This window comes from Hypanus sabinus, chromosome 4 (assembly GCF_030144855.1).
Source record: "Hypanus sabinus isolate sHypSab1 chromosome 4, sHypSab1.hap1, whole genome shotgun sequence".
NCBI lineage: Eukaryota > Metazoa > Chordata > Chondrichthyes > Myliobatiformes > Dasyatidae > Hypanus > Hypanus sabinus.
In genome coordinates this window covers 32,571,058-32,597,946 of record NC_082709.1, presented here as the reverse complement: position 1 = coordinate 32,597,946, position 26,889 = coordinate 32,571,058, and the positions used below count along the sequence as shown (strand labels likewise).

Genomic DNA, 26,889 nt, shown 5'->3' with positions numbered 1-26,889 from the left:
GATGCAGTTTAATGTAGATAAATGTGAGGTTATCCACTTTGGTGGCAAGAACAGGAAGGCAGATTACTATCTGAATGGTTTCAAGTTAGGAAATGGGGAAGTACAATGAGATCCAGGTGTCCTTGTTCATCAGTCACTGAAAGTAAGCATTCAGATACAACAGGCAATGAAGAAAGCTAATGGCATGTTGGCCTTCATACAAGGGGAGTTGAGTATAGGAGCAAAGAGGTCCTTCTGCAGTTGTACAGGGCCCTGGTGAGACCACACCTAGAGGATTGTGTTCACGAGCGTAGGTTCACAAGGTTGATTCCTGGGATGGCGGGACTGTCATATGTTGAAAGATTGGAGCGACTGGGCTTGTATACACTGGAATTTAGAAGGATGAGAGGGGATCTGATTGAAACATATAAGATTATTAAGGAATTGGACACGCTAGAGGCAGGAATGTTCCCAATGTTGGGGGATTCCAGAACCAGAGGCCACAGTTTAAGAATAAGGGTTGGGCCATTTAGAACAGAGTTGAGGAAAAACTTTTTCACCCAGAGTTGTGGATCTATAGAATGCTCTGCCTCAGAAGGCAGTGGAGGCCAATTCTCTGGATGCTTTCAAGAAAGAGTTAGATAGAGCTCTTAAAGATAGCGGAGTCAAGGGATATGGGGAGAAGGCAGGAATGAGGTACTGATTGTGGATGATCAACCATGATCACATTGAATGGTGGTGCTGGCTTGAAGGGCTGAATGGCCTACTCCTGCACCTATTGTCTATTGGTTAACGATCTTTAGATGCAAGATTTTCATACGTTTAGCAAAGAAAATAAATATTTTGTTTTTACAGCCTCTGCCTTTTTAAAGTGGTTTGCAGCCTATAAGGGCACAAATAAATTTTAGTCACCAATGCAGTTTGGGCAACAGGGGCATCAAATTGCACGTAGCAAATTTCCATAAAAGGGCATGTGATAGTGTCCAAGTTATCTATACTTTTTGTGTTGAACCAAGAATAAAAAATAGGATTAAGATAAATAGTATTGACTTATTTATGGGGAAATTGAGTCATTAGAAGGAAAACTGCAGTTGATCAAGATACAAAGCGGTGTTTTACCGATCAACATGTTCAAGATAGCACGGACCTTCCACGAACAGCCAGCATCCTGAGACTCACCACTAGATGGCGTGCAGCTCACTCGAAGTCTTTGCGCAGCGGACTGATGAAGCCACTAGATGACGCAATGCAATTGCGGACGTTCTTTACCCCCTTCAATTGTCATTCATCTATTAACTCATGTAGCAAGATATTTGCTGTGACTTTCATTTATTTTCCTCCGTCGAAATCTAGCGGGCATTTGCAATTGGAAAATGTAGCAGCCTTAGTGCTGTATCCCCTGCAAAGAATATAACGCACTTTGTCCGAATCGAAGTCAATTTATTGAAAGGACGAAAGTAAACTATGTGTGTGCTGTGTCAGTGCAGCATGCCATATGTTCACCAATTACAGTGGTGTTGTCAGTACTTGCTTGATCGAAGTGTAATGCATTGGTTACTTAGATACAGCTTTTTTTTGTCAGGGAAAATGCAGCCACAGTAATGTCGGTTAATCTGCTAGTAAGGAAGCTGTTTTATAGATGCCTTTATTACCCTCTCACGGATTATTATTTGACTCGAAAACAGCTTTCAATGACAAATCACTTGATGCGAAAAAGCATTAAAAAGACGAGGCTGATCAGCAGTTTGTTATTAAATGCAGGGCTGCGATATCAGCCCTGGCACTACATGCCTATGACCTCTTCTGTAGGATCACATTCAAACAGTGGCCGCCGATAAATTTCGGCTTCTAGCTTCACCGAGCTGTTTGTTTTTGAATGATCTCTTAATTTGTCTGGATATCTCTCAGTACTGAGAAATGTAACTATCTTGTGAAGGGACAGAACTCAACTTTCAAGACGTTGAAATTAAACTTTAGCTCACATCTCAACCCGAATGTAACACAACTGAATTCGCCCTTTTTTGTCCTGTCACACCAAAGCGACGAGAAGTCGGTTGTTTGAAATGTTCTAATTCCATGATGTTAGCTCACAGCTTCGCGGGTCGCTTTGAGTTTTGGCGAGTGAAGTGATTTCGTCAGATTTGATATTGTATGAGGACTAAAAGGGACCGTGATGTAACCGTGGCCGTCTTATAATATGATTTAGCCTTAACGTAAACGGTCTCAGAAAAGGGAATTCCCGGTCTCCGCTCAGTTAAGTTTGTAATACTTGGGAGATAATCGCGCCGTCTTTGCATGCGGTTAAAGTTCAAGCTAAGTAGTTATCGTGAGTCCTAGTGTCTGGTTGACGTACGGGCAATAATGGGCCCAGGACTGGAAGCCGGTTTAAATTACCGCTCTTTGTAAGGGAAGGTTTTTCTTTTTAGTTTTGATCCAGGTCTTTTGTGATTTTAGAAAGGAAGATCGCCAAAAAGAAACACTTCGGTGCAGGAAACAACAGATTTCACAACCGCCATATATCGTGGAGAAGAATATACTTACATAAATTAAGCGTGCGTTTTCCTCATTTAGAAAGCAACAATATTTCTGTTTGCGATTTTAATAGTATTGAGAAAATTATCAATATTTCATATACAGCAATAGCCGCTCCGTGCTTTTTAGGAATCCCGTTATTGTTATTTTACGCTTATTCTTTTGAAATTGATAGGAAATGAGGAAAAAGAGGCAATCACTTTGAGTTCAAGATAATAATTAGACATCGATTTAAATCCGCCGGGCCACGCAGATCTGGCTTAAATTACACTTACACATAGCCTTTTCTTTGCAGGGTTCTGTCATTTTGGACTCCAGAGGATTCATTTTTCACAATAGCCCCAGCTAGAAATATGGATCTTTTCCGCCCTGCGAAGGAAGAAAGTTGCACAGTGGCAGGTGTCTGCAGCAGGTGTCTACACCTGCAGTAAAAAGTACGCTCACCCTGGGCTTTTCAATGAATCATTGCTGCTGCAGAGAACCACCTCAGTTGAGTTTTCATTGAATGTTGTGCCAAAAATTCTCACGTCTGTCTCTCTATTCCAGCTTGATTTATTGCAGAAAAATACCAAAGAAGTAATCACCAGAGTAATTAATTAATACAAATCTGCAGTTTTGCATAAGCAATTACTAGAGAAGGGTGCAGTAAATACACCCGTTTCATTTAAATGCTCACTCAACCAGAAAGCTACCTTGGACAACGGTGGTAATATTCTATTTCATTTCCGTTTTTTAAACGACATAAACTACTAAATATTGCATGGATATTTGAGGGACCGTAATATATTTTGAGCATCACTGAAAAAGAAATCACAGCAAATCAGAAATGCAGGTTCTCTATCTTTATATGGAGATTGCTGAAGCAGGTAGCAGTCTAAATCCCTCTGCTCCGTTTCTAACAAAGTCTAATCCCTAAAATTCAGGCTAGCATAAGCGTCTTTCTGGATTTCTTTGGCTACCCGTTTTGCTGCTATATTCATATATTTTTCTGCAGCAGTTTATTGCATTTTCCAATTCGAAGTAAATTTCACTCGTACAAAATGGGTTCAATATTAAGTCACGATCGGATGGTAAATCTGCTGCAGGTGCTGGGATTAAATATCGCCAACTTCTAAAGTTACACGGAACTCGTCACGTGCTGATCGCCTCCTGTTTCTGGTCAACAGGAGCTGTTTGTGGTGCTGCAGTTCAAACTCTTTTATTTATGGGATTTCTCTCAGTCTGTTTGTGCCTGTGATCGTGCGTGTGCTTCTCTGCTAATGTTCCTGTATGTTTATGACATGAGTCTATTCCCCGTCTGTTTATCTATGTTTATGTGTCCATGTGTTCCCATGTTTCTATGTCCTCATGTGCGAATGTGCAGATGCGTGTCACTGTGTGCTTTTTTGAACGTGTGTGGCATTCGTGTGTGTGTGTGTGTGTGTGTGTGTGTGTGTGTGTGTGTGTGTGTGTGTGTGTGTGTGTGTGTTTGTGTGTAGGCGGCGAGGGAGTTGTAGTATGCGTGTGTTCAACTGCCTATTTCCGTATACCTCTTTATGTACAGATAGCGCCAAACCTTTGGAAAATTAAATCCAAATAAATGGCAAGATGGGAAGAGACGTTGAAGAGGTCTGTAGTCAGAATAGAACCTCCTTCCTGATATCAATATGATATGGTAGGGATTAGTACTGCTTACGATGCGCTTTATCTGGTGAAAACACTTAGCGGGTACCAGGTTATTTCAACCCTGGCAGCATAAAGCTACTGCTTTTCGCCTCGAACTTCTTGTCTCTGTGCCTTATTGATCCGAAATACGCTTCGAGTGCAGATAGTTAATTGATAGTAAAACGGGACACACCGCTTATATTAAATCAGGGCAAATCAACTCTCAACACAAACCACAGAGCGGGTTTCCTTTTCTGTCCTTTTGAAAATGTCGGCACTTGTGATTTCGTTTAGTTTGATCGTTGAATGATTGAAATACTATTAAACTAGAGCAATATCTAGTATGGAGTCTATGTTCTAACTGTATCCTCGGGAAATTTGGTAATTAACTTATACAAGTAAAAAAAACGATTAAAATATAACACTTGATTTGAAAATATAATTAGCGCACCTTTCCAAACGGCAGAAACTGCGATGAACATTAACGCAATAATGATTTAAATTACTGAGATAATACTTCTAATTGGGGCCAATTTTTCTGGTACACGATAGCTTACAGCATTTTTGATAAATTCTATTTTTTCGTTCTCGCAGGTGCAATATGAATCAATTATCTTAATTAAGATAATGCCGTGCACCCAAGAGGTTTAAATCGGCTGAATTTTGCACGGTGGACAACTGGATTGGATCTTTAATATGATTCCTATCTGTTCCAAGTGAAGCAGGCGTTGAGGCACAGGAGAAAAGTTGAAAAAAATCTGGTTTCTTATATTTATTCCTTTAAATGCATGCAGACATTTTAAAAACGCAGTTTGTCCCAGTAGCAACGATTCATGTTTTAAAAATCCAGGCAAGTCTGTTAGCGAATTATGAACTCCCGCCCAGTTGTAAACCGACATAATAATGAAAGACAATGGAAAACATCCATGAAATACACTTTGGCACAACACTTTGCCGTTGATCGTTTGACGAAGTCAAACCGCACACCGCACACATCCAAGCAAGTTTCGAATTGTTCGGACAAATTGTGTGTTTGGGCCAATTCTTGGAAATCATTTATTTCCAATCAGGGAACAAGCTCAATCATTTTTTTTTGGAGCGGGAAGGTGGGGGTGATAGTTAAGGCAGGGTACAGTTGGTACTTAGAATAATAATGGGAGAGGAAATCAATTGTATTTTGTTCCCATCAAACGGATGCCTTTTTCACATTTCCCCCTTCTAACGGTCAGTTTGGCGACCTTTGCATTATTATTTAAAATCCCAACAGAAGTGAGCATATTTGGACGTTGGATTTGTTTGCCCAGCCGTGAAAAGGCTTTTGTTTGCGTGCGTGCGGCTCGCGTGCCGGGAAGAAAGCGGCTCATTAGGGGGACAACCAAAAACTTTCTTGCATCAATGTCTCTCCGATCACTTCATTTATCCTTTCCCCAAACTAACTCGCTCGTTCGAAAAAAAAACATTTCCACTGTTCTGCTTATAGTGAGAACTTCAAATATAAATATATAAATAAATATAAATGCAGTCTATTTTCTTGTAGGGTATGACCTGCCCTCTCCATACGATGGGTCAACAGATTTGTGGAGATCTAGGGTCAGCAAAATATACAGCAAAGACCTTTGTTACCAAGTTTACAACTCAATTCCAAACTGTTATAATGTGCAGACTGCTTGATGTTTGAGTGGATCAGCTGCATTGCTTTAAATAAAAATTGTGTTCAACGAAGAGAAACTGCGGGCAGCAACCAAAGCAGAGAGAAAAGAAAAAGGAATATTGCGGGTTTTGGGAAGGAGGGGGGAATAAAGAGGCTGCCCGCTTCCTGCGGGTGAGCAGGTCCACAGAGCCTCTCGCGGGCGACAGATGGCCACAAAAGGCAATGGGGAGCCGCACGCGCCGGCGGAATACAAATCGCCGGCCACGTGACGCGGGCCGTTCGCGTGACGTCCCGCGCACCATATGGCGCGAGGGCGGGGGCGTCCGCCTCGGCGCCGCGCCCCGAGTGCGCACGCGTGCCACCTTGGCGACGGGCAATGGGGCAGAGACGCATTTTTAGCACCTTCCCCCTATAAAACGGCGCGGGCTGCTGACAGCGGTAGTCCGCAAAGAAGCTCGACCTGCGCAGGCTATGAGTCTACTCTAGACATTATAATTCGCCAGGTATTCTCTCTTTTTGATGTCTTAACCTTTGAGAGTAAATTATTTATGATCTTTGAAAATGTTTAGTTCCTTCCCATATAGGAAACAAAAACTGTTAGCCTCTATTTTGCCTTCAATTTGCTTAATCTAGGTTGCGAGATTACGAATTAAATCGTGGCTCCTCGCTGGTTTGCTTTCTGTGGCCGGTGAGGAATGACATGGAATGCTGCAACAATTTGCGCAAACTATGTCTCAGTATACATTATTAATTTGGGTGCAACGTGGAGAAGAGTGGCGTGAAAGATAGGAACATATGCTACCTGTTACAGTATCAGGAGACGGCGGCGCGGGCTAGCAGCAATGAATGAAATTGTTGCTTGGCTGGTGCACAGACCGAAATGCATAAGTACATATAGCTGTCGCCGCGAACCAAGATGCCCAGCTGTAGCATTTTTAAACAAGGATTTAGTTGGGCATTGAAGCTGCTGCAGTAAAATCAGCGGATGGGGATGTTTATTAAAGAGCCGATTGTGCACCTGATCCCAATGGATTACAGCGCTTGCGTACACATTTAGGATTTCCTGAGATGTTTCTGCGCCGCAGACCCATCCTAGAAATCCTTCTACACGGATTCCATGGCGGTTTTTAAGAAATCGTTCAATTTTATTTTTCTACTACTGAAAACATTTTATTTCAGAAACAGCTGTGGCTCGCAGCTTTGGAGATTTTGAAATAACAGTTGTGCTGATAGACACATGACCGGATTAGATCTGTCAGTCATATTTTATTGTTCCTAATCTTCTTATACACGTCAACAAAATCATCGATTTATATAACAGTGGTTAGGATCATAAACATCACTGAGCGAAATAAAGGTAAATTAATACCGTACTCTCCGCGCGTAACTGCACAGTGCGTCCACTCTAGTATTCAATTTAGTTGAAAAGGAGTACGCGTCTTAACAGAAGTGCTGGTTGAGAATTAGATTCCGTTTTTCTCCGATAACAAACGGATGGAAATGCTGCATGCTTCCAATCTCATCCGGATCCTACGAAATTGTGATTTATTTTTGAGTTCCCTCGTATTTTCCTATTGACATTCTGCGGGGCATGTCATTTATCAGCGAGACAACAGCAGATGTTGGGGCGACCCGGCGATGCCTTTTAGACATCCCATTTCATTTTAAGTGCATTTGAAGTTTCACTTGTCATCAATAAATAGGGTTTTATAAGATTCCTTGTTGCTCACATTGATATGCACGCTTTGACATTTGCGCCGCGCTGATCCGCCTCACGCTGCCAAATTCTCTTGTAGGTTCGTAGTGCACACAATAAAAGTGCCTACGGTTTTACTTTATAAGGATGAAACTTTTTAACTTAGTTGCGCATTGGGGGATGATATAATTGATGACCTGGAGTTTCCATTCTGCTGACGAATATTCCTTTTGTGTGCTTTTAATTGTTTAGGATTTTAACGATGACCAAGTCGTACACAGAAAACATGATGCCAGAGACCCAGAGCAATCCCAGTTGGACTGATGACTGCCTCAGTTCCCAGGATGAGCACGAAGTCGACAAAAAGGACGATGAAAACGAAGCCATGAGTCTTACCTTCAAGGAAGAGAGGGAAGAACTTGATAAAATGGGGGAAGATGATGACGAGGACGAGGAGGAGGATGAAGACGATGACGGCGATGAGGAGGAAGTGGACGAGGATGAAGATCAGAAACCGAAACGGCGGGGACCGAAGAAAAAGAAAATGACTAAAGCCAGACAGGAAAGGTTTAAAATGAGGAGAATGAAAGCTAACGCCAGAGAGAGGAACCGCATGCACGGGCTGAACGCAGCATTGGACAGTCTGCGGAAAGTCGTGCCCTGTTACTCGAAAACCCAAAAGCTTTCCAAGATCGAGACTCTGAGGCTGGCAAAGAACTATATCTGGGCTTTGTCGGAGATCCTGCGTTCAGGAAAGAGCCCAGACCTTGTATCGTTCGTCCAGACGCTTTGCAAAGGGTTATCCCAGCCCACCACAAACCTAGTCGCTGGCTGCCTTCAGCTGAACCCGCGAACTTTCCTTCCAGAGCAGAACCAGGACATGCCGCATATGCAAACGGCCAGTGCTTCCTTCTCCGTGCACCCATACACGTACCAGTCCCCCGGTCTTCCGAGCCCGCCCTACGGTAACATGGACAGTTCCCACATATTTCACGTCAAGCCGCACAGTTACGCAGGGGCACTGGAACCTTTCTTTGAAAGCACTCTCACTGAATGCACTAGCCCGTCCTTCGACGGGCCGTTAAGCCCACCCTTAAGCATCAATGGGAATTTCACTTTTAAGCACGAGCCTTCTCAAGAGTTTGACAAGAACTATACTTTCACCATGCACTACCCCGCAGCAACGCTGGCCGGGCCCCAAGGACACAGTTCCATGTTTTCTGCCACGACCCCTCGGTGTGAAATCCCCATAGACAACATCATGCCATACGACGCCCACTCGCAGCACGAGCGAGTTATGAGTGCCCAGCTTAATGCCATCTTCCACGATTAACATGGAAACCAGCAACAATGTATTGTAAACGAAACGGTTTAAATGTACTTCTTGAATAGCTTGTTTACGCACGGCAGCGCACTGGTATCACTTGCTGCGGAGTGCAAATGTTTCACGCTTAAATTAGTACTTGTATTATTATTGTTACTGCCTTTAGAAGGAACGGGAATTAAACAGCTTCCTGTTTATCTTCTTAACAACATTAGCGTTTCTCTTTGTGGGCTACATAAGGAAGTCGATGTAGCGCCTGTTCAGAAAATGGTAATTATCGATCCACACGACAAAATCACAAGCAATAATTAGGAATCTATGCAATTTTTAAACTAATAATGGGCCAATTTAAAATATATTTTTCAACCAACATTTTACTACTGTTACCTTTCCCATGCTGAATTATTTTGTTGTGATTTTGTACAGAATTTTTAATAAATTTTTATAAGGTCGATTTCCTATTTTAACCATGCAGCTCCATCACTGTTTTATATCAAAAGTAGGATTATCTATAATTTATACAAAAGTAATTTAATTTTTAACCAGCAGAAAAGTGCTTAGAATAATATTCTGTTGCCTTAGCACTTCCTACCTATAAAATCACGCAAGGTTGCACAATCCTAACAAGTTATTTTTCCCGCTTCAATCTTAGATCCTTACCTACGAAACTAACAGGATGCAAATCGAAAACAAATTAAAATGACATATCTTTCGTAGATCATATCAAAATGATATGGCAGTTGCACAAATGTGTATATAATGTTATCAAATACCAATTTCAGTTTCTTAAAACGGTTGCTTGACTATCACGAATCATTTGCACTGCATTTCGTTAAATCATCTCCATCAAACATTATCAGAACAGCGAGGCTAATTTGACTCTAAAACCAGCGAAGGAATTGTTCCATGGATCAACTAATTGACTTGACATAATGCACACGTAGATATACACACATAACACCGCATCTTATCATGAGAGTTAAAAGCTACAGCTATAATCAGGCTTATTAATGTTGGGCTATATATTAGTTAATTAGTGCAGTAGCTGAAAAATCTCACATTTATTCAGTAATTAGAACAATAGATATTGCATGTACAATGCAGTCCAGATGAAGTGCTGTTTAAAGTGTAATGCTGGTTCAACTGAAATAAATTGGTACTGTAATTTTGTTTGTAATCCTGTATTTTATGATGTAATGCCACAACGCATTGGGAATTGAAATCACATTCATCCAGTCTTTTATTGAAATAGTAATCTCATCTTTGTCAAATGTTGCATTTTCATTAAATGTGATTTTCCTTAGTGTATGTAATTCCTATGGGATTATTGTTTTATTTTGATAGATCATGAAAGGTGCAAAATTTATTATTTGTAGAATAAAAGCTGATTATAACAAATATTTACTTTCTTGGTCTGTTTTATTTTCAATTTGCAGATCAGATTCAAAGATAACAATCATATTTTAACTTCTTGGGCTTTATAAATATGAAATTATGAATACTTCCTGAAGAATAATATTGCCCACAGAATTCCAATCAGTGTCTCATTTCTTAGATAATAGCGTCAATAATCATGATTTGCTCGTCTGAAAGAATTTTGTTCTTCGACACAAAATATAAGATCTTCTTACAACCATGAACTACTATCAATGTATTACAATTACACATTTCTTCAGATTCTCTCCACCCTCTGCACCTGGAAGGAACAAAGTTCATTTCCTCAAACTTTTATAATAACAATTTAAGGTTACTTATATTTACTGGAAAACCCTTGCAGTATTAATGATATATTTTACACAAAACAAATCACTTGTATACAAGAAATAATGCACAGTAATATTACAAAGCAATTTAAATAATTAACACTGCAAATTCCTCTAAACAGTTTTGAATATGTCTAATATTTGATAAATGTTTGATCCAAGGAAATAAAATATTTTTTGTAGCCAAACTTACAAATTGCAGCCAGGTTTAAACTCATCAATTGATGAGAAATACTTAATACCTTGAACTTAGGTTTACAAAAAAAGATAAAACTGAATACTAGTCATCACTTCTTTTCAATGTTGAAGAGCTAAGAATGACATTTCTGTTCAACAATTTTTCTTCGTACCATATGTAGATTACAAGATGGAATTTTTAAATAAATTAGAGATTTTTAATTCAGTGGATTGAAAATTTTACAGCAAGCCAATATGTTGTAAAGGACTTCTACTGTATCATGGTTCAAACTACAAATTAAATACATTCCAATGCAAAAACGTTACTTTTTCTTGGAATATATGTTCCAATAGAATTTAAAAACATTTGAATAAATAGATTATGATACATTAGTAATTTGTGTCTTCAAGTTCACAGGATGTGTTTATTTTTAAACAAAAATATAGTAAAAAATTAATGTGTGGGATTCTTAACATCATTATCGACGAGCTATTTGTTTTACAACAACAAGGAATGTCACATCTCCAGAACAGGTGTAGGGAAAGATGGTGAGCCTGGTAAAGTCTGCTATTTCTATGAACCAGCAGAATGTACCAAGATATGAAAGTATGCATTTAATTGCTTTAAATAGGTATTTTTCAATTGCCAGGAGTGAAATGTAACCTTTAGTGTTGATTTTAAAAATGAAAACTGATATTTATAAAATAGATACATACATTTCAAATAATCTCATTATTATATCATAGGCTTAATATGCAATGTATGATATCTACTAAATATTTAAGGTGATTTGATAAAATAGTATTTTATCTGCTACATGCATATTAGTTAACTGTTTGGTCTGAGATGCTCAGGCTGTTTTAATTTTATCAGATTTTTATTTGTCCAGATTTCAAAATGATATTACTTTGCCCAAAACCAGAATTCTCAGTCTTGATTCTGACATTCCATACAGATGCTTTCTGTTTTTTTTTTCTGGAAAGCGTAATTCAGCGAGGGACAACTCTCTTGTCCTGTCCAAAATACTTTGCCATTTTTCTTTGCCATATATGCAGTGGCTCGAATTAGGTGTCTGGAGAATATGTACTTGGCAGCATTCTCACTTTCTTGCCCCTCAGCGGTCTTTCTGTTCTCATTAAAAGCATCTGTGTCTATTATGGTGTATTTAAGAGTACAACGCTGCAACCACTGCAACGTACTCAACATACAATGTTCATCTTAAATACGCATGGACGTCCTTTCTTTTAATTTTTTATTTAGTTCTTGATGCCTTCCATGGAAGCTTTTGACACCTAAGTGGTACAAAGTGATAAATTATTAGAAAAAACTTGCATGAAAGAAAGACTCCACATTTAAATGGAGGTCAGTATAATTACCCTGCCTCTTTAGAATAAGTTCCAATGTCAGAGTCAAATTTCTGGGAGAAATATCAGGTTTTCCATTTGCAAATTGATGCAAGTACTGTCACATCATAGGCAAACAGTTCATTGCTAGCTGAGTACATGCACTGTCGCAACACAAATTCATTCAGCTGTAGTTGGACCTGTTCCATCTCTATTCCCTTGTGTCTATTGACAGACTCATGAACACCTAAGCATAAGAGAACAAAGACAGGAGTTAGCTACAATTAGAATTAGCATACTTTTTGAGCGATCTGGACCGAATTATTATGTTTAAAAAGTAATTAGTAAAAAAGAAAGGATTTAAGAGCAGCTAGAGCAATAACAATTCAAAATAGTGCATCCATCATATAAACACTAAATGTAGAAATGATAAAAAGAAAAAGAAAAAATAATAGATTTGCATTCTTTCAGTTTCTACAAAAGGAAAATTTTACTGTCTAGCATATTATAAAAGGCTAATTTAAGAAACCCTATCACATTAGTGGATAAATGACCTTTGGTTATGCCTAGATTTCAAAGCATAAGGATTCTTTCAGTCAGTTGAGGGGCAACTCACATGCCACCATCTTTTATTCAAACCTAGGCAGGCACAGATGCTGCTTCTGCAGGGGAGGTTTTAATTTATGAAAATGATATTGTTTATGCATGAATGCACTATGCATAACACACAGTCCTTCCATCTGATCAGAGAAATACCACAGAACCAGTGCCAAAGTCAGGAACATATTCTGCAGATTTATTCGCTTAAATGTTTAATGACTATCTGGAAAGCATCTTCAAACCACAACAAACCTTTTCAAACAATCTGATTCTTTTGGCATTTGTGCTTCTATTGACTACACTTACTGCTGTTGTGTATCATATATTTTACATGTAATCAAAAGCAAATTAAATCACTGAAAATGGAACATATTCTGAATATAGACCAAATGTTAGCTGAGTAAAATCCAACAAATGATCAAATAAAAAGGCAGAAGTATTTGTGACTCAACATTTAAGCACCAGGTAATTTTAAAAGCTAAATTATATTCATCAATATTTGGTGGAGTTGGAACTTAGGGTAGGATCAAGAAGCTCTAACAGAATTTCTGTCTTCAAAGAAATATCACGACTCTTCCTTATTCGAACGTTTGGAGCAGGCTTCATTTGGAGACATTCTTATTATAACACAAATAGTATAGCTACATTATTTTGTTTGTTTTAAAAAAATCTGTACTTTTTATTTTGATCTAAGCTGAATAACTATACACAAAATATACTCAATGAGAAACACAACATACATGTTTTATACTCAGAGAAATAACTATTGATTTGACAAGCACCTATCTTCAAATTGTTATAGCATGGCCCAAGCATATATATATTTTTTTGCAAAGATATGCAAATCAAACAAATTTTCATTGTATAGTAAAAATCAGGTGAAGAGAAAGGCATTTAAAATGCGTAATATCCTTAAATGAGTTGCGACAGTAGAAAAGTAAATATTCAACTGATTAAACTTTATATATGCAAAGGTTCTGAAAAAATGAGACAAAAATGAGAGAAGCATAAAAACCAAAAAAGTTCCTATTTTAGAAGTAAAGCTCATTTATTTATGAACAATTGATATATAAGTGTTAATGCTGTGTATTAATAAACAGGAACTGTGACAATAGCAGAAATATGACTCAAAATTAAGCCTTTGCTCTTTGCCTGATGGTCTTTGACAAAGTCATTAATTATTTTTTTCACAGACCAGCTTTGCACAAAGATTTGAAAAGTGCTTAATATTTCTTACGATGTAATGCAATTTCACAGGACAGTTAGAAGTGGACATCCCAAACCAATACTTGTTATGTAGTCATTGTACTCAGATAAACGTCTGATCAGCATCTACTTGGTTACTGGTGAGTGCTACAAGATTAAATTTTGGGTCACATAGACAATTTAGAGCAAAGTGCATTTTTTTTTCAGAAAAGCAGTAGTACAGACTGTGATCACCAGCTCATACAAATTCAAAATGGATCTTGATATATGGGTCGATAAATGGTAGATAAGATTAAACTGAAGGACATATAAAATGGACAAATATGTAGTAAATGGGAATGTGCTTGAAGAACTGTTGAAGGGAAAGAGAATGCGATGTTTCAATGAACTACTCACTAAAAAGAGAATAATGCTTTCTGACTATTAAAATTATTCAGGTAAAAGGCTGGCCAGAATGTTGACGGATTATACCATAAAAATCTAAAGACGTGTATCTGGCACTAGTGGAAATATATCTAAAACTTATATTGCCCTATTTGAAAAAGAGTATTCAGTAATTCAATGTGGTTTGGGCAGAGTAGTTAAAGTTGGGCTTAATATTTATAAAAATTCAAATTGGACCCAGCTCCAATCAATCCATATTGAGAAGTTCATGTGAAGTGTTCCAACTTTACAGGCCACAGGTGAAATGGCATCTGGAGTCCTCAAATGAATCTGCCTCATTATGCACCTTATTGCCTATCTGCATTGCAATTTCTCTGTAACTGCAGCATTTTATTCTGCACACTAGTACTGTTTTACCTTGTATTACCTCGATGTACTGTTGTAATAATTTGATATTTATGAAACAGTGAGATGGACAAGATTTTCACTGTACTTCAGTACATGTAACAATAATAAACTGATTTACCAATAAACAGATTTATAAATGTGGAATTCAGATCAATGCAAACATTAGCAAGGAATCTCATTTATCATTAGCATAAAGTCTTTACTGTTTTCTCTTCATTGCTGCTGTCCAATTGCTGAATATTTCCACAATTTTCTTTTTATTTTAAACACCTGCATAACTTGCATTGATTTTGATCCATCCAACTTTATTGGTATTTTTCATGATTCCTTTAACTAAATTTCAAAATTTGCCAGGTTTTCCCTCAAATTCCTATTGTGTATTAGAGTTTCTAGTTTTTTTTTTACCATTCTGGTTATTATTCAGGTGATTGCTATTTATATTGCTATTTATTTATATTTGCATTTGCACAGTCTGTTGTTCATTGATCTTGCTTACAGCTACTGTTCTATAGATTTGCTGCGTATGTCCGCAGGAAAAAGAATATCAGGTTTGTATGTGGTGACATGAATGTATTCTGCTAATAAATTTGATCTTTGAACTTTGATTTCTGTGCATTCCTTTGATTAAATTGAAGAATACAGATAGCGATGCCTGCATTTTAATACTTCTGTTAATAATTTATATTAAGAAAATGTAAAATATGCTTTTTGAGGTGATACAAAATCATGTCCAGTGCAATAAGATTTGATAAACCAAACAATTCAGGAGGAATGTAATTCTTTAACTATTCACTATTAGATTCACTATATACAATGTACTAGAACATGTGTTTGTTTATTTATTTAGATACAGTGTGGAATAGGTCTTTCTACCACTTTGAGCCGCACCACCCAGCAACCCCCGACTTAATCTTAGTCTAATCATGGGACAGTTTATGATGAGCAATTAACCTACCATCCAGTACAAATAGACTGTGAGAAGAAACTGGAGCACCCGGAGGAAATCCACACAGTCACAGGGCGAACGTCCAAACTCCTTACAGACAGTGGCAGGAATTGAACCCAGGTCGCTGGTTCTTCGTTGTGCTAACCACCACTCTACCAGCTAACGGATTCTTCCCTTCTTTACAATGCTATGCTATTCATTGAAAGTGATGTTATATTTTCATCCACAACAACAGAAAATTAATCACTCCACAGAGAATGTGTTTCTTCTATTTTAATGATACAACTGAACTTGAGTATAGTCAAGTCCATGTTAAACCAACTTTTTTTTCTGATGACCCATGTTAAACTTAGTGGAAAAGTTGTTCAATTTAGAGCAGTGGAAGTTCTCTTGCATGAAGGAAATATTTCTTTAATTCTTCAGATACACGGGGAATAGGCCCTCCCAGCCCTTCAAGCCACACTGCTTATCAACCCCTTACTTAACCCTGGCCTAATCACAGGACAATTTACAATGACCAATTAACCTACCAACTAGTACATCTTTGGACAGGGGAAGAGACCCATGTGGTCACAGGAGGAGTGTACAAACTCATTATAGGCCGTAGCCAAAACAGATTTTTATTAATACTGTATTATGATTGTGACTAGTTAATTAATGTGTAAAATATTTTGCCATTCTGGATAAAAGTCATGCATCATTGTATGTTCTATGTTAGTTTGAGCCCTTCTGAAAAATCCTCTTTCTTGTGTCTTTACTAAGGCACTCAAGCATTTAAAAGGTAAATGACACTAAATAAACAACTAATATTATGGCGAGGAAAGAGATCATTTTTAACTCTTAATTTTCAGCAATATACTTGGATGTCTAGATTTCACAATGCTTTGAAGATGCAGCATATTTGGACACTAAAATGGCTGGCGTATAAAATTAAATTTTCTGGCTTTGTGCATCAGGTTGACAACTTGAAATTCTAACAGATTTTAACACTTCATTCTTTCCACTGGCGACCGTACTTAAGAAATAATTGACTTACTGTAAAGTGATGTTCAAAATTTGTGAAAGGTACTTTAAAATGACAAGCAATTTATTATTTTAATATAATATCTCATGGGGAAAATATCCACTCATTCACGCTTTGAAGTCAAGGCACTTTGGATAAGTTTCTTTCATCAAAAGATAGCATTTAAAAAAAAATTGTGATATAGTTCTATCAGCTGATTTTTAAACCTTACATCAGGCATCTCTTGGATCAATGGTGGTTTGGGTTTCAATCTAAGAACACCACAGGCCTCTTGGAGGCTGCATCTTGGCATTGTGATTGTTTTCCTCAATGACAGTGAGGACAGCCTCTCTGGCAGCAACATGGATTATATTGGCAATCTTCCACAGCTTACCCATAATGTGATACTTATAACTGGCACAGTGTACCTGGTAGCTTGCCACTCTCATCTAAAGTGTTGGCTTGGAGCTGAAATTGTACATGGAGGCACTAATATATTTGTACTCCCATCTGGAAGCAGTATTCTCAAAGAGCCTTAGTGCTATGACTTGCTGACTATAGATTGAACCAAGGTAAAGATCAAGAATTGTGCTGAGGGGATAGAAGTTGTGAATTAGTCCTAAGGGATCTTGTAAAGCATGCCAGCTCCAGCTGAGTAAGCAACAGCTTTTCCTATTCACATGTCCAGGTGTCCAATGGATATGTGGCATTCCAATTACGCAATAACAAAAGGATCCTCGCAGTACATTTGGACGCCCCAAGACCAAAAGAAAAATAATAGATTAGATATTATTGGTGCTCTTTTGCAATTTATGTCTGGTAAAGTGAACAGGTACATGTTCAATGTGTGCTAATTATACTGAATGGTAGAAAATTCAAGGTCCGAATTTGTAAACGTTCTTACACATTGAATTTAATAGCTGGCTCCTGGGATTCTAACTGGAATCAAAACTTATGCTTCCAAAGAGTCCCTTTGGTAGCTGCTCAGGATGATGCAATAACTTCAAAATCCAAAAACCAGATTTGTCCTTTCATTAAAAGTATAACATAAAGATATGGAGGTCAAACACTCTTTGAATGGTAACGTTGAGCTCTCAATTCTTCCCAATGCAGGACAGGAGATTACGTATAACCAAATTTACTGAACTACTTTAATACCTATCGTGATAATGATTGAAAATACTGGGGGAAATGAAATCGTACAGTGAGAACCAGGGAATACAGTCAACATCATTTTATGCCTCCTCTAGCAATACTATCAATAAAAAAAAATCAACATTCATGTCTGAGACATAAATCCCAATCTACTCAACTTTAGTAGCAATGACGTAAAGGAGAAACTGAATCAAGTCATCTAGATTGCTCTCAAATGGCCTTACTAAAATTTAGTTGCACAAAATAACATGAAAATTCAGGAAATTTGTTTACTGATTTTTCCAAGAGTTTGAATCTAGTTATATTTAATTTTGCTGCTCTTCATTTTTTAGTTACCAATGATCACAAATTAAAATGTTTAGATGCAATTTGATCTTATTTTGGCATTGTTATAACTCAATTGCATATTCAATGACTCAAATATTTTAAATTTAAAAGTACTTTAATAATTGCACTTGAAAATACATGTATTAATACAATGGATTCTGGTTAATTGTGACATATCAGGATCAGTCCATTTTGGCCGAATTGAATGGTTGCCCCAATCAGCAGAGTTCCAAGGAAATCGTTAAAAGGATATTAAAAAGGATAAGCTACTGTTTAACTGAGTAACAAATTATGCATTTAAATAAAATACAAAACAAATTAGAATATTACTGATATAACTATAGCACTATATAACTGTATTAGTTTCTAATATTTATCAATGGAGGAATTTATCCAGTGTATACCTGTGTTCTTTTGATTGGCTGTAAATGAACAGCAGTGGAGATAATGGACTACCTTCTTACAATACTTTCAACAATTGCAGCCTCCGTATCTTCATTTTCATTGTAATATTCAAGATGGTTGTCAATACCTTCAAATTCTTCATAGTCCCTAATTTGTTGAAATAATAAAATTGTTTCATTTTCACTCGTGGCCATTTCTGGCATCTCCAAGCCTGAATGCTTGAAACTTCAGTGATTTGTCTTACTGCTCATTTCTTAGCAACTAACACACAACTGATGCTGTTTAAAACTTGTTTGCTCTAAGCACAGTGTAGTGTCTAAAGGCCATGTAAGTGCATGTGATTGATGTTAGTTGGAAACTGTTCGGCAACAGTCCTCTGATTTAATTAAGCAGCGTAGTGTCTCAAATAAACAAAGTGATCCCTGACTATTTTCTCGATTAGCTTTTGTTTTTTAAGAGTTGTCCCAAATAAGAGGTTGTTCCAATTATCTGATGGGTCAATTAACTGGAATCCACTGTATTTATAATCAATCTTTTTCTTCATAGTCATAGAGCACAGAAATAGGACCATCAGCCCATTTAGTCCATGCTGAAGCCATTTATACTGCCTACACCCATTGCCCTGCATACCCCTCTGCATCCCATCTGGATCCATTGCCCTGCATACCCCTACAATCCAGTAATCTACCTAAACTTTTCTAAAATGCTGACATTGAACTGGCATGCACCACTTGTGCTGGCAGCTCATTCCACACTCTCTCACTTTCTATTCAAGTTGAGCTTCCACCTATTTGTTCATTGAAGTCTGAACAGTTACTCACCAACTATGTTCAGGAGAAAGGATATTGTTTGCACTTGAAAGTGCACAAGGAAATCTTATTAATAACTTCCTTGCTCATTATTTTGATGAAAAATTGTCACAGAGTCAGCCACAAAAATGGGACTGAAACTCAGAAGTGTATATGAATGAAAGGAACAAATTAGTATTTCTCTGTTGATACACTGTATTGGTCACAATGAATTAATCATAATTTAATAGAGGTGCTTAAAACAAGATCTGCCTGATAGTTATGAAATGTCAAAAAGACAAAAGCAAACAGTAAAGGATTTTCAAATGCCTTTTCAAACATACAACTATGTTATCAGAACCTACATATCTGACCCAAGAGAGTTCAATGTCTATTGACTGTGTAATCCATTAAGTAGAGAAGGTAGACAAAACAATAGATGAGAATATTACTCATTGTGTTAATGCCGACTGATCTCATTAATGGAGTGAACACAGTACCAATGAGAAGGGAAGGAATATGGTTTGTTCTGCACCACATATAGAATTCCTTCAGACAACTTTCCACTTGGCCTTTCAATTAGAAATAAATTTCTTGTTTAAAAATTGTTCTAAATTCTTTAAACTTTTTTTTGTGGAGAAACATGAACATGTGAACATGCCTTTCTGTAATGCTTAAGAAAACACCAATGCAATTTACAGATTTTTAATTAATTGAAATGTACATAAGATCAGATTCATTTTGCTCAGAAAGGACTCAGTATGGCAAATACAAAAGGGTTATCAAACTAATCCCACTCTTTGTCTCTCTAATGAAGAAGACTGGTTCTGTTCATAAAAAGTGAAAGCATGACCGGATTACAAAACACAGGTCAGAGAACAACCACCAAGCTCCAAACATCAATCTGAAGAACCATTGTTGCCCTCTTTCAAATGAAATGTAGGGAGGTCAGGTTTGTGCACAAAATTTCACTTGAGTTTTCACCAGGATCCTGTGCAATTTCAGTAAGGCATTTAAATTATTCAAATGTTGCATTTGCTTTCTAATTGCTTGATGTGTCTGAATATTAACCATTGGTGATTTTTGTACAGGGATGCACAAATTTGCCCAAATATTAATATCTTTCAAACTTTGAAAAAATATTTGTACAAAAATCATTTGGAAAAATGTGTATTTCAATATTCAACTCTATATGCCATGCCTTTGATTGTGCACTTAACTTCTTGTAATAACTCTTGTGTCTCTTTGTATTCTCCTCAGACCCAGGTTATATCAGCAGGAAACTTGGATATATGAAACATGCAAATTGTGAACAATTTTATCTCCAAAACTAATCCTTGTTTCACTTTACTGGTTAAAGATTTCTGGCCTAAAAAACGACCTGCCTACTCCTCCTCTGTTTCTTTCCATGAATACTTAGTTAATACTTAGTCATCATAAATCCTAATCACATGTACATTAATTTTGTCAATAATTTCTTAAGGGGAAACTTATTGAAGGTCTTCTGGAAGTCAAAAAATGCAATGAATGGATTGTTTTATGAAATAGGATAACAAAACACAATATTTATTGTATAACATCATATTGGCTTTGTTCAGTTCTATTATTGCTTTTTTTACATTAGTGGCTCACAATAAATCACAGTCAAAGTTGGGTTTATTGTCACATCCATTGCACAGGTGCAATAAAAATCTTACAACAGCATCAGAAGCATCATGTAGATAGCTTTCACTTGAAAAAAAAACAAATTACACAATTTTACAAGAGCATAATTACAACAAAACGTCCATTTCAGTGATAAAAATGGTTATAGTGTGGCTAAGCATTAGTGATTAATGCCAGTAGACTCAAGAACTGGATAATTGAAGGGAAGTAGCTGTTTAGGAACTTGTAGTGTGGGACTTCAGGCTTCAGTACCTTCTGTTTGTTAGTACTGTGAGAAAATGCATGGTCCCGGATGGTGGGGATCTTTGATAATGGATGTTGCCTTCTTGAAGCAGCACCTCTTGTAGATACTATTGACAGTGGGACGGGATGTGCCATGATGTATTAGGCTGAGCCCACTACTCACTGCAACTTCTTACGTTCCAGATCAGGATGTGACCAGTCCAGATATTTTCAACAGTACATTGGTAGAAATGTGCTAGAGCATTTGGTGACAAGCTGAACCCCCTAAGAAAATAAAAAAGAGATGCCACTCCTTTCTTACTATTGCATCTAATGCCGGGCCAAAGACAGGTTATCCAATATAACCTGGAATTTAAAGTTACTGATTCTCGCCTTTGCCAACTCCCCAAATGTAGATTGGTGCATCTTCACCCTCCTACAATCAACTCTAGTTTTACTGACACTGCGCAAGAGCTGATATTGTGGCATCATTCAACTTGGCATCCCATCTCACTCCTGTACAGTGAATCATCACCACCTGTGATTCATCCCGTAACTCTAGTGTCATTGGGGAATTTGTTAACTTCAAATTTATATTTACTTTATTACTAATTGATCAGGCTCAGACATGGAACTGAACTTATGGTCTATCTGTCAACAGTGATCCTAGATAATCCAACAAACACAATAGAATCAATGCAAGACTGCACCAATGGGACGTATAAAGAATCAATGTGCAAAAGGCAACAAACTGTGAAAATACAAAAGATAAAAATAATAATAAATAAGAAATAGATACCGAGAACATGAGATGAAGGGTCCTTGAAAGTGAGTCCAGAGGTTGTTGAAACAGTACAGTGGTGGGGTGTGTGAAGCTGAGTGAAATTATCACCACTGATTCAAGAACCTAATGGTTGTGGGGTAATAACTGTACCTGAACCTGCTGGTGTGGGTCCTTGATGGTGAATGCACTCTTGCAACAATGTTCTATGTAGATGTGCTCAATGGTGGGGAGGGCTTTACCCATGATGGTCTGGGGTGCATCCACTACTTTTTGTAGGATCTTCCATTCAAGGGCTTTGTGTTTCCATACCATACCATGATACAACCAGTCAACATACTCTCCACTACATACCTATAGAAGCTTGACAAAGTTTTAGATGTCATGCCTAATCTTCACAAACTCCTCGGGAAATGGAGGCACTGCTGTGCTTTCCTTGTAATGGCATTTATGTGCTGGACCCAGGACAGATCCTCTGAAATAATAACACGGAGGCTTTTAAAATTGCTGACCCTCTCCACATCTGAAACTCCGAAGGGGACTGGATCATGGACCTCTGGTTTCCTCCTCCTGAAGTCAAGAAACTTGAGTTACTCTCACTGCAACTTGCTGCATGTAATTTCCCTTTAAGCAATGTACTTTTAAATTGCATTAATGAACTGTAGATATCATGATCTTAGTGCACCACAGTTGTCATGGACTTTATAAACACCGTGGAATATGAGGGTGTCCCCACAAGATCATTCAGTCTTCCTAAACCAGAAGCCCCGGATGAACTATGAGATCTGTAATCTTTTGAGGACCAGATCAAAGGCATCTAAGTCTGGTATGATCTCCAGAATGCCATCTCATGGGCAAAGTGGCAACTTTGGACTATACTTGAATTAATAAAGGATGCTCAACAGTTGTGCCAGCTTGAGTGCTATCTCCTCTTATAAAATAAAATCAAACAACATAGGTGATAACAAGGCTTCACCTCCAGATGAGCTTCACGTTTCCTATACTCACTTTCACTATCACAGCATGACAGAACCATCATGAACTCCCACAGCACCCGATGATCCTGTGATTTCAGTCTCTGAAGCCAACGTGAGAGCATCCTTCAGGAGAGTGAAAGCACGGAAAGCATCCGGCCCAGATGGGGTATCTGACCAGGTACTGAAGAGTTCACTGAGATCTTTAACCTCTCGCTTCAGCTGTCTGAGGTACCCACCTGCTTCAAGGAGACTTCCGTTATAATGGTCCCTCAGAAGAATGTGGTAACCTGCCTCAATGACTATAATCTAGTAGCCCGTACATTCACTGTGATGAAGTGCTTTGAGAGTTTGTTCATGAAACATATCCTCTCCTACCTGAGAAGTGACTTGGATCTGCTCCAATTTGCCTACTGGTGCGACAGGCCCATAGCAGATTACATCTCATTGGCTCTTCACCCAACCCTGGAAAATCAAAGGTAGACAATCAAAGATAGATCAACCCTGGACAGCAAAGACACATATATCAGGATAGTCTTTATTGATTACAGCTTGGCATACAATACTATCATACCCTCAAAACTAATCAATAGGCTTTAAGATATTGACCTCATTACGTCCTTGTGCAATTGGATCCTCAATTTCCTCACATGTGGACCCCAGTCAGTTCAGATTGGCAACAACATCTTCTCCACAATCTTGATCACACAGGTGCACCACAAGACTCTGTGCTTAGACACCTGCTCTATGTGCTTTATACTTATGACTGTGTGGCTAAGCATAGCTCCAATGCCATATTTACAGTAAGTTTGCTGGTGACACCACTGTCACAGATTGAATGAAACGTGCTGACGAATCAGCATACAGGAAGGAGATTGAAAATCTGGCTGAGTGGTGCCATGACAACCTCTCACTTGATGTCAGCAAGACCAAGGAGCTGATTATTGATTTCAGAAGTTCCACAAATCAGTTCTCATCAGGGGATCAGATGTTGAGAGTTTCAGCAACTTTAAATTCTTTGGTGTCATCATTTTAGAGGACCTGTCCTGTGCCCAGCATGCAAGTACAGTTATGAAGAAAGCATGGCAGTACTTTTCTCCTTAGAAGTTTGCAAAGATTTGGTATGTCATCTAAAATTTATCAAACTTCTATAGATGTGTAGTGGAAGTATAATGACTGGCTGCCATAGTATGGAAACACCAATGCTGTTGAACAGAAAATCCTACAAAAAGTTGCAGATACCACCCAGTCCATCACAGGTAAAGACTTCCCCAACATTGCGCACATCTTCAGGAAAACATTTCTAATGCATCCACCAACAAGGACCCACACCACCAGGTTCAAGTACATTTATTACCCTCAACCAACAGGCTTTTGAACCAATGGGGACAACTTCACTCACCACATCACTGAACTGTACCCATAACCTAAGGACTCACTTTCAAGGACTCTTCATCTCATGTCCTTGATATTTATTGTTTATGTATTTTTTTTCTTCGTATTTGTACAGCTTGTTGACTTTTGCACACTGGTAGTCTGCCCTGTTAGGTGTGGTCTTTCATTGATTCTATTATGGTCATTGGATTTATTAAGTATGTCCCCAGAAAACGATTCTCAGGCTTATATATGGTGACATATATGTACATTGATAACAAATTTGCTTTGAAGTTTATATCTTGCCTTGTATCTCATCTGTATTAGTTTGACATCACACCCCTCTCTGTTCTGCCAACATTTAAGCACCTAAGTTAAAGACAAGCAAAGAGCATAACCGGGAGGAACAATTCCCCTGCTCTGACCCTGACAGTAGCAACAGCCCTGCTTTGAGAGTGACAACTTCCTTTGACCAGACCCTCAGTCACACATGCTCCTGCCCCGACCCTGAGAAGAACACTATTGCCTTTGCCCCGGCTCTGAGTGTAACACTCCTCTTTTGCCCTAACCCTGACAGTAACATTCCCCCTTCGCCCTGACCCTGAGGAGAACAACCCCCTTCTCGCCGGGTGCAGGGTGGATCGGGCTGGGAGCGCGGAGCTCGCGACCAGAGGTGGGTGTCGCGCGCACGCGTCGTTGCTCGGGCACGAGCAGGAAGTGTTGCCACGGCCGTAACCGCATACAAACAGGTCGGGTGGCGAAGTTAACTGGGGGGGTGTAGAGCGGGCAGGATGTTTGAAGGTCGGCGGAGAGTAACCCCCGCCGTGGATGCGTGGTCTGAGTCGGGCGATAGTTTCAGCCAGCAGCGCCCGGGCTTGGATGCCCGGAGGAAGGATCGCGGAGGGGTGAAGGACACGGCCCGGAAAGGCAACAGGAACTCTGGCGGTCCGGAGGAACCCATCTGTAGGGGTATATTCGAGATTGAGAAAAGGAGCTGCGACGTGGTGCTGACACCCCGCAGGTTGGAATGGACGGCAATTGAACCGGATAGACCCACAGGTACGTGACCATGGGGTTTGCAGAGGCGACTCGGACCTGACGCTGGGGCAGCAATTAACGTGGGCGCCTTGATCTCACTCACCGCCACACAGGTGCAGCAGTGCAACAGTTGGAGCAGCCAGCTAACTTAGGTGTTCTCGTGATTTGGATTTTCAGATAGCCAAAATTACGAGGTATCCAAAATCTACTTTTTAAAAGTATTTGTTTTGGAAACAATGCAGCTCCCGCGATATAAAGCGCTTCGTGTAACATTATCTGTAGCTCGAAGCAAAAGTATAATTGAAAAGGCCAAAGAATAATGCAGGAATGTACCATGAAAGTCGTTCTTTAATTGATCTTTCTGCAAGTTAGAAATTTGCGCAAGTTTTTCAGATCACTATGGCACATTCGATATCGCTATATCATAATTTCGATCCATCAAGTCCCACCTGCTCTGTGGAGCAACTCTGTGAGCCCCATTTCCCAACTTAATCCCTGTAGCCCTGTAAGTTTATTTTCTAGTCTTCAGCCAATTTCTTTTTGAAGTACAGAAAAGAGCAAGAGATACCCATTTGACCTCCAGTGCCTTCAGCCATTATATGATGACTAATCTTTTACCTTGTTCGTCTTTCCCTGTACTAATGTAATCTCTCTTGATTCCAGTCATATCTAAAAAAATGTCAAAATCAGTATTCAGTAACTGAAGCTATAGAATAATAAAATTCCACAGATTCACTATGTTGTGTGTCTTAATGGCTGAATGGTCAATCCTTTACTTTCAACACGAGATTCTGCAGATGCTGGAACTGCAGAGTAACAGATATACAGTGTTCAAGGTACTCAGCAGGTCAGATAGCATCTCTGGAAAGGAATAAGCAATGTTTTGGGTGGAGACCCTTCATCAGGACTGTAAAGGAAGGGGGAAGAAGCCAGACTTGATTATGCCTCTCCCTCTGAGATCCTCCATTCTTTATTTTGAGATGGCAACCGGTTCTCAAAAATGCAACTAAGGGAAACATCACCATTGCATCTACCCTGTCAAGTACGGTAAGAATTTTATACATTACAATGAGATCTACTCCAAAGACACAAGGTTACAAGTTAATCTCTCTTTAAATGACAAAATTGGTATTACTGGAATTAGACTTGTTAACCTTTGCTGCACTTCCTTAATGGTGAATATGGCCCTCTGTGGGCAGGGAAATGGGGCCTATTCATAATATTCCAGAAATTAACCCAGCAATACCTATATAGCTGGAGCAAGATATCTCTGCTAATGTATTCGGATTCACTTGGGATCCCCCACCCACACTCCCCCACTGTCCCCACCCACACCTCATCCCTTATCTATTCTGCTAGTTAATACACAGGAGAATTCCAGCATTTGGTCAAAATGAAGTCCAGATTGAATTAGTTCAGTAATATTATTACTTTCAAAGTGCTCTTTCCAATGCATTCCAGTCTCCCATCTCCAGTCAAGTCTATAAAGGGATCCACAGTAAC

General features: G+C 38.7%; 3 protein-coding genes across 3 annotated transcripts in view; all 3 read left to right on the top strand.

Moving 5' to 3' along the window:
- Nucleotides 1-26,889, top strand: part of LOC132392642 (uncharacterized) — a 709,726-nt gene that overhangs the window by 600,237 nt on the left and 82,600 nt on the right. The window lies entirely within an intron of this gene.
- neurod1 (neuronal differentiation 1) lies at nt 6,260-8,981 on the top strand. The gene is made up of 2 exons (XM_059966066.1): nt 6,260-6,309; nt 7,755-8,981. The coding sequence occupies exon 2, from the start codon at nt 7,765-7,767 to the stop codon at nt 8,833-8,835; it is 1,071 nt and encodes a 356-aa protein (XP_059822049.1). The 5' UTR covers nt 6,260-6,309; nt 7,755-7,764; the 3' UTR covers nt 8,836-8,981.
- The window catches only part of cerkl (ceramide kinase-like), a 188,087-nt gene continuing 186,224 nt past the window's right edge, over nt 25,027-26,889 (top strand). The window contains exon 1 of the mRNA XM_059966801.1: nt 25,027-25,407. Coding sequence (XP_059822784.1) covers nt 25,140-25,407 — 268 coding nt within the window. The 5' untranslated portion in view covers nt 25,027-25,139. The remainder of the gene's footprint in view (nt 25,408-26,889) is intronic.